Source organism: Sphaeramia orbicularis, chromosome 6, assembly GCF_902148855.1.
Source record: "Sphaeramia orbicularis chromosome 6, fSphaOr1.1, whole genome shotgun sequence".
Lineage (NCBI taxonomy): Eukaryota > Metazoa > Chordata > Actinopteri > Kurtiformes > Apogonidae > Sphaeramia > Sphaeramia orbicularis.
The window spans coordinates 46,863,557-46,873,041 of NC_043962.1; the positions used below are offsets into that span (position 1 = coordinate 46,863,557).

General features: G+C 38.7%; 1 protein-coding gene across 5 annotated transcripts in view; it reads right to left on the bottom strand.

Moving 5' to 3' along the window:
- The window catches only part of LOC115421315 (alpha-2,8-sialyltransferase 8E-like), a 63,453-nt gene extending 62,703 nt beyond the window's left edge, over positions 1 to 750 (bottom strand). For 3 of the 5 annotated variants that reach the window (XM_030137138.1, XM_030137136.1, XM_030137133.1), the window contains exon 1: positions 512 to 750. In XM_030137138.1, the coding sequence (XP_029992998.1) occupies positions 512 to 633 (122 nt within the window). In that variant the 5' untranslated portion in view covers positions 634 to 750. The remainder of the gene's footprint in view (positions 1 to 511) is intronic. The other 2 variants (XM_030137140.1, XM_030137137.1) reach the window with 2 other exon arrangements.
- Positions 751 to 9,485: the final 8,735 nt, after the last annotated feature.

A 9,485-nucleotide genomic window follows, 5' to 3' on the forward strand; every position in this document is an offset into this window, starting at 1 on the left:
GAGGGAGGAGGTAGAGGAGGTGGTAGAGGAGGAGAAGCTGTAAAATCACAGGTGAAGTTAAATAATAATGGATATGTTAGTCATGAGAATAGAATTGCAGAATGCATTAAATTCTTGTATTGTCTTTAGATATTCAGATATGTATTCTAAACATGTCGATTATGAAGTTTTTTTTTCTGACTATGATTGTTAACTTGTTTGATCAGCTCTACATGATGTGAAATAATGATTGCAAATGCAAAAAAACATCAACTTTCAGGAGAGCTGCCTTGGAGCACTTTTGTGTCCCCACCAATGTCAGACTCAAACCAACTCCCTTGCTTTTACTGTTTTGCTGCTTTAGTTTCTGTCTGTCTGTGTATCATTCTATCATCTGTCTTCATACTTAACATACTTTTGGCTTATAGTAGCCCTATGTGCTTACATAATTAAGGTTTTAAACTTGCGGTGGAGTATTTTCAAAGCGTGTTATTAATCCTAACAGATCTGAATGCTTTTTCCAACTGCTTACCTGTCAGATGAGATGAAAGTGGTCAACAGGGTCCACAGAAACAGGGCAACGAGCATGAAACCCAGGAGTAACTGCAAGCGCTGCCCCCTTATACTCCCCCTCTCCCACACTAATCCACTCATCCTCTTGTTCTAGTTCACCTTCCTCAGCACTGCCCCACTACAGGTTTATATCACCTTGTCGCTGTTGTTTCTTGCAATAGCTACTCTTCCTCCTCCCCTCTCTGTCTGTAAACCTCACCCTCCTACAGTTGCCTCACAAAACCGGTAATTGTTTTGTTGTTCTGGTTTCTATCACTGATGTAGCAAAAAAAAAATGCCACTGGGTGTGACTTGGAAAAATGGGATGGGTCATTTTAATTTTCCCAAACACAAATGGTTATGCACCTTCTCAAAAATAAAACAATCCGTAATACTCATCACCACACAGATAAGTTATAAAAAAAAAAAAAAATACTTTGGTCATTCTTTGGTTGCTGTTATTAACAGTGTAATCCAGGGTTTTTCAACCTTGGGGTCGGGCCCCCACTTGGGGTCGCCTGGAATTCAAATCAGGTTGCCTGAAATTTCTAGTAATTGATAAAAAAAAACAACTTTCAAATAAAAAATATATAGTGAGTTGAAAGAAACAATCATAATACATAAAAGACATGACAAACTCTGAAGCTGAAACTGAAGCACTGTGGTACTGTTTATCTTGCGGCCGGTTTAAGCTGTTGCAGCTCTTTCATAATTCAGTTTGAGTAAGTGTTTGTTCAGTATTAATTTTCAGCCCTGTAAATGAAAGCTGGACTGACTGTACATATCCTGACAAAGGAAAATAAAATTCTCCCTTTGTGCAGTAATCTACACCTGGCTTTTCTGCCTCCGTCCATAACAATATACAACATATAGCCTAAATGTCGTCTAAAATTAACATTTATTTGCAACATAGTATAGCAAACTATTACATGATCAAAAACAAATTCTTTTTAGCAAAAAAAGTCTCCATTTTTGAATGTCTGGGGTTGCGAGAAATTTGTGACGTTAAAATGGGGTCACGAGCCAAAAAAGGTTGGGAACCACTGTTGTAATCATTCTTTAAACTTTTAAAATAAACAATAGGCATACAGACAACAATCAGACAGATAACTTATCAGTGATGAAAGTGAGGAAAGAAAAAAAAACCTGAACTTTTCTTAGCGTTTCATTCTGCATGCTCTTAGGTGCATTCTGGTGCACTTGGGGATCAAAAACCTGTAAAGCAATAAGGTTCAAAATTAATGAAAAAATACATCTCACACAGGAATATGGCCAAACATTTTATCAAATCTTGATATCTCTACTTAAACATTCTGTTACACTAATTCTCTTACTGATGTACTTCAAACATTGTCATGGGTAGATTATAGACAGATGAAGTATCTGTGGTAAAAACATTGGTCTCGTAGAAACATGAGAAAAGAGGCTGATCAAGAATAGTAATCTCATTTAATATAATGTTCAGATATGGCATCTCCAGGCTTTACATCTGTCACTAACTACTACACTACAGGATAACAGTCACCAATGTATTCCTTTCTTTGCTTTTGTCCATATATCTCACCATGCTCATATATCATACATACATCATTATAATATTTCTCTTCTGCTGCACAACAGACACCAGTGTCTCACATATACACTGTTCACTGACAAACAGTTACCAATTATTTCTTCCTTTGCCTTTTCTGTGCTGGTTTTGAGCTAAAACCAGCGTCACTAAACACTTGCACAATGTGCACCATGCTGCTCCTAGAATTTAAAATGTGTACATTAATCATCATGCATTCGGAAGTCCTACCTCCAGCAGATACAAAACTGGAATGTACACACAATGTGAAGCAGGTGCCCCTCTGACAAAGGGGGTCATATTCGCATTGAAGAAGAAGATGACAATGAGAAAACAATGTTTCTAAGAAGGCTTCTAAGAAATATTGCCATTTATGCAAACTGTTTCCTTATTCTACATAATCTAAAGAGCTTCAGATTAGTTTTAGTGGGACCTGTTATCTGATTGCAAGGAATTTGGATTAAATGTATCTTATTGGACTGTCTAGTTGTTTCTACTTTGTTCAATCTGTGACACGTTAGTGTCGGTATCTCCCTGGGCCTCAGGTTGATAAGTGCTTTATTGTGACTAAAAGTCCTGGGACAGCAGAGGCCCTGGGTGTCCTAGTCGCTGATAGCAGACAAGAGCTTGGGTTGGGTGTTTGGTGTGGGGGGAGATGGCTGCTCCAGCAGCTTCTTCAGACGAGGGGGTTGGGGGGTCTTGATAGGTTTGGCAGACACCAGCGGGGGGGTCGAGTGGGAGGTGTTTGGGTGGGTGCAGAAGCGGAAGTGGAGTTCTTGGAGGGCAATGAGCATAATGTCTGAAGGAGCATAGAGGTTTGTAGTACCCGTGGTGATCTTGTGATATGCGGAGTGAGTGGAATCATCTTTAGTCCTGTTTTCACCAGGTTCTCAAGGTGGTTAGGAAAGTGAAGGAAGGAGGAGATGAAAGGGACAGGGATTTTGCAGACAGTGTGGATGTGGCCGGTGGGTCCCAGTGCTGGGGTAGGGGCTCCTGCAAAGATGTTGGAACTGAAGAAGCTGCTGGAGCTGAACTTGTGGATGCAGCACGTGGGGTCCTGGGCTGTGGTGAAGAAGCTGCTGTAGCTGAATCCTTAGCTGGGTCCTCGACTGGCAAGGCAGAGGGGTCGTTCCATGGCAATTCAACCAATGGTCCCCACATGACCCTCTCAGAAAATTCAGGAAAAATTCACACTTGCTCACCTACCAGATAAACGAACACAACCAAAATTTTATTGTCATATCTGTAATAGTTTAGGAGATACAGCCCTTTGAAAATTAATGTTAGTTTTTTTGGGGGTTTTTTTTTTTAAATTTTGCAAATTTGCTTTTCAGCCAACTTTGAGGAGCTATTTCTCCTTGGGTATTCAAGCCACACTGCTGAAACTTACTGTCTGGGGTGAAATCCCCCTGAAAAGACCATATTTTGCATCAAAATAATTGTAGGTGCCTTCATGTTTGGTCCATGAGGCCTTGAAATCAGGCGAAAAGGCTTATTCTTCTAAATGTCCTCTCTTCAGGCTTGCACTGTGCCATAATGGATGAATGTAGAGACCTAATTTTTTTTGCATGGATTCTTATGGTCAAGATGCAACAATATACTGCAAAAAGATTACATTTCAATGAAAAGCGTTGCTGTGAGGCAATGAATAAAATGTGTCGATTTCAATTTTTCACAAAAATACTCTTTATTTGAGCACCCAAATTACCATGTGGCCAGTTAATGAACATTTTTGAAATATTTTTACCATGTCTTCATATATGTTTCAAGATGTTGTGCACAAAATTTTAGCTTTGGGATAGAACTGGTTCTATTTTTAATATTTTTTTACTGCATGACTATATTTTCTTCAAATTGTATACAAATGTAGGCGTAAATGGTATTTTTAACAGTATAATGGCATTGATTATTGCACAAGTTATGATAATACTTGAGATATTTGAACTAGGGTGTGGAACTGCATGATGGTTCAGAGAGAATAATTATAGATTTCCCAGAACTGGCTCAGGTTGATGCCTGTAGTAAAAAATGTGTGGTGTTTAAACTATAATGAAATATATATTGAATCATTGAAAAATATTTTTTATTAGTAATCTTTTTTTTTTTTAATCAATTACTAGAAATCTCAGGCAACCCCATTTGAATTTCAGGCAACCCCACTTGGGGTCATGACCCCAAGGTTGAAAAACACTGGGTTAAAGCCTTGTTCTTTTTTTTGCTCCTCAATTCTGCAGGTGAAATACAAAGACTTGAAAGCGAGGAATGCCCAGCTCTGTAAAACACTCCATCAGGGGGAAAATGAGTTGATCATTGCAAGGATAACAAATGTTCTATGTAACGATGATGTAATATGATGTGTCTGAGGATTCCTGTCATTTCTAATGATTAAGCAGAGATCCTCCTACAGGTAGAAAAGCTGCTACATATAAAAGCAGAACTGTCACCACAATTGAGTTGGAGTAAAGCAGAGATTATGTAACAGTGGTATTTGTGCATTTCTATTAGTTTGAGCAGCATGTTGTTGCTTTAGGTCATGTTACTGCACGCTGCTCTTGAACAACAGAGGTCCAAAGTCAAAGGCCTCCAGTTGGAACAGCCAAAACATCAGGTGACAAAACAAACTAGTAATTACAACTTAGTACGAGTGTTTATTAATGTAATCACACTGTAAACAAGACTGCAATGTGGAATAATTGAGTGAATTTCCTCCTGGGGATCAATAAAGTTCATCTGTATCTGTAATAAGTATTGAAGAAAAACTGTCAGACACCAGACACTGAAAGAAACACAGCATAGTGCTGTCACTGCACTTATCAGAACTCAGGGAGAAAGGAAGAAGTTTTAGTTCAGTCCTTCAGTCATTACCAGTGTTGTATAGTAAGAAAGTAATAATACTTCACTACTGTACTCAAGTATGTTTTGGGAGAATTTGTACTTTACTGAGTATTTTTTATTCTGCTGGAAAAATGGTGCAAACAAGTCAGTTATTCTTTTTATCTGTCTTCTTTTTTTCTTGAACAGGATGTCAGCTTCCACCTCAAATGTTGCAGGATCAGGATGTATTAAACATCCTAAAGTCAAAAGCTTTTGTGAATGACTGACTATTTTACTTCAGGTAACATTACCTAAAATAATGTGTTATATTACTTTTAGTTAAAGGAGGTGTTTATAGGATTGTGGCCAAAACTGGTATTGCAATCACATTCAAAATACTATAGAGCGGGGTATCCCCTCCCCCTACCCCAGACAAGGGGTTGCCAGATCCAGCATGACCGTCTAATACAAGGACCTACCATGGCGAGCGATGAGTCCTACACTGTTATAAATAGGCCCGGTATTTGGGACTGGGCCGAGGTCTCTTTACCCGCTAGCTCTCACCGGGCAGTGAAACCGCCTTGGCCCAGGACCAGCAACACCACCGTGGCCCAGGACCAGCTCTTGGTGGCTCTTACCGGGAGATGAGACTGTGGGCCCCGGCTGCAGGAGACCATGGGAGAGCTGGCATCTTCAAATTCTTCTCCACTTTCAGCCATGTCCATGTTTCAAAAGTATGCCCCATACAGGCAGTTGATATACTGACATCAGCACACGCATAAACATGGTGACATCAGCTGGATCAATGACAAAATAAGTTACAATAGAGGGTATGCGTTTATGTCACTTCCCCTCTGGGACACAGCCCTCTAAGTTGGACTGAGTGGCAAAACAAACCGGCTCAACATGGCATGAGTGTAGCAGTAACTACAGCAAGACCGGGAAAAATGTGGAATATAACATGAAATTAAGCACAGTTGGACTCGACATGGATCCATACAAGCTACCAAACAACAAGTGGTCTATGAACATCAATATGTAGCCGGAAATCACGTATCCTGACATTTATATGTACCTGATTTCAACGCCGGGAAAATACACAATACAAAGCCTGAAAGCATACAAAGGCCTCGATGCTTGGGCATACTTCAAAGCTGGATTTGTTGGCGAAATTAAAGTGACGAGAACACCGATGGATATTCTGGTTGTCTATGAACAGGTTTGTATGTACATAGCCGATATATAAATTGTGAGTTAGCTATTGTCAGGCATGCTTTGTTTGTAGCTAATGCTGCCATTCACTAATTGTACAAGTGAGACCTATCGAAAGCATGAATGAGCCTCCTTTGAAACCTTGGATTGCTTAGGAGAAGACAGGGGCAGTTTTGACTGTTTTTTGTACATGCATGGCAGGACAAGAGACGTGTTCACATGCAGCAGCGTTGATGTTTGCCGTTTTGTCAGGGATGAGGATGTGTGACAACACGCCGTATACTTCACTGCCTTGTCAGTGACTTAAACCAACGGCAGCAAAGAAAATCTGTACTGAACTGTCCTCTATAGATATGGCATGTCCCAGAACACAGAGGAGAAAGATCTTAAGTCAAGTTGACATGCATGAGGTCAATGAAGCTACATCTAGGAAGTCAAGGCCCTGCGATGCTACACCCAAACCTACAGAAAATGAACTTGCGAGCTTTCTGGGTAAACTGAAGCAAGCAAACCCAAGGGCTGCTGTGCTTTCTGCAGCTCCAAAACACTCAGAAGATTTTGTCTGTATGGCTCTGAGAGATGGCTATCCCAGGAATGATTCTAGGATCAGAGGTTTAGGGGTGCTGAGCACTCAGTGCAGGCTGGCCAGGCTACAGAAATTTCACTGTTTTGTACATTTTAACGCGATTTCAGACCATCGTTCCCATATTTGTGAAAGAAAAGCATAACATTTTTTGGGTATGAGAAACCATCAAATCTGATAAAATCTGATAAACCAATATATATGTGGAGTAACACTTTATCACATACCGTCAAAACATCAGCAAACCAGCACTTTCGTCATTTGTTTTCCAATTAATCTGATTAAAATATGTAACATTTAGCACATTTAATCTCTGAGGTAGATAATTTCTAAAAAACTGTAGACCAGTGTACATGTTAAGTATCTCTCTGCTCTCCTCTCTCTCTTTGTGCTTTAATCAAAAGGCAAATAACCAAACAGTGTGTTTTATATCTAATAAGAGATATAAACTGGTACATTTATCCATCTTACAACATCATTGTAATACAATATTTGGTTGCTATGGAAAATGAGGTTACACAAGTTGATCTTACACTCTTATCTGAATCTGGCTCTTTTTTTTCTTTTTCTTTCTTTTTTTTTTTTTTTAGAAAAAAACAAACAATCGTATGTTCCTATCTACACACACACACACACACAAACACAATTGGAGTTAATGGGCATCCAGTCAGTTTGCCAGTCAGATAAAGACAGTAGCACCTTGTCTTTAATATAAACACATGTACATGACACAACAACAGCTTCTCTCAGTGTGGAGTGGGTCAAAAATTTTCGAGACAAGATGGGTGGGGGGGTGCTGTATTTTTGTTGTTAAAATATTACGTTTCAACCATGTACTGTACATGGTTTTGACATTTTTCTAGCATGTTAAGAATGGACATCAAGTAAACAAGAAAAAGAAAAATTTCAGCAACCTTAAAATATTTTAGGGGATCAGCACCCCCAAAATGGGCTAAAAACACCCATGGGCTATCTTACTCCCTTAGGACAACTTTATGAAGCAGAGAATGCTGCTTTGACGTACAGTGAACTTATTGAAAAATGTGACAAGGTGTTTGAAGATTTGAAAATGGCAGATGCCTAGTGTATGCTTGTAGAGCAGGAGACAAAGGGACAGGCTTCATCAAGAATGTGGTACACCTACAGATGTGGCAGGAGAACAGCTTCCAGTTTTGGTGCAGTTATCAAGAGCAATGAAAGTCAGCCTCCAAAATCACTTGTGAAAGTCATATGCTACCCAGAGTCAGAAACATTTACAAGTGCAGCAACAAGGTGCTATTTCACAACATGGACAAATTATTAAATTTGAATGTTCTCTACTCAAAAGATGGAGCTAGTGAATGATAGAATCTCTAATATAACCTGATAAAAGTAATTATGTGCATGTATATGTATGCCCTAAGTCAAACCTAACGCTATATTTTATCAAGTATTTTCAGGTGGGGCATTCATCAGGAAAACAAGGCGGTAACACTTTATTTGAAGGTCTGGTGTATAATGCATTAAGCATACATGTACAAGACATTATAATGCATTATAAAAGTTATTACAACAGTTTATGATCATGTACAATAACTTATACCAAGGTTATAGTATTATAAGTGTAGACATAATATATTATAAATTCTGCTTTCATAATGTTTTATACCTCCGTACCAATGTGACAACAGTGTTTGAAGGAAGAATCTCAAGTCCTGGGATATAGAACACATTATAACCATCACAACTCTAGCCAGTAATACAGACACAGAGAACTGCTCTGACATGTAGTTTCTGAAACTGAATAATGCCTTATAAACATCAATAATAAGTTACAGGATGACTTTAAGAGCTTTTAGTAAAGTGACAACACTGTATAAGGTTATTAGCAATTGTATGATATTATAACACAAGTATGATGACTTATGAGCAGTAAGTAAAGTGTAAGCCAAAAATTATACATCAAAGTGTTCTTAACGACTATTTTGCAAAAACAAATCATTAAACGTACAGAGACAGCACACAGAAGTGTTACATGTTGCTTTGTACATAAAAAAAATAATGTGGCAGCTCTAAATCTTTGCTAATTCAAACACACCCTTTTTTAAAAAAAAAATAAAATAAAATAAATAAAATAAAAATTAAATCCCTAAAATAGACGGGTATGGGGACAAGTGACAAAACCTAATAAAAGTTCCCCACCTAAAAAACAAAATTCCTCCACACTGCTTCTCTGCCACAATCCAAATCTTCCAATGTTTATCTGATAACTTTTATTTGAAAACCAAGTATGTGAGAAACTAAACAATGCACTTTCAAGAACAAACTGTAAGCTTACTGTGCAATGGGCAGTAAAGTACCATTCTCCTTCACTTCACTTATGCGTTCTTTAATCTCAGCTGTAATAGCTGTACGACACCTATCCACAAATGTGGAGAGCTTTTCGGATTTTTCATTCCACTGGCCTGGAGCTCTGAAAGCTTCAGGGGCTGAGAGGCTGAGCTCTGCAATGACTGCTGTTCTGGCGATCATGTTGCAGTCAATGCCAACTTCCTCAAAGGTAGATTTCATAGACCCCTCCCTCACTGTAGGTCTTCAGCACTGACTTGTATCTTTTGATGATGTCTCTGCAGTTTTTCACAGAGAGAAAACAAATAATTAAATAAAATAATAAAATAGAAATTCATATTTTCATTTCATGCCAATCCCTGGAGCAGAATGCCAGTCTCCCTCCCCTTTAAAAAGTTCAAATGCCATTGTAAAGAGAATGCACATACTGCTACATAACTGACACAA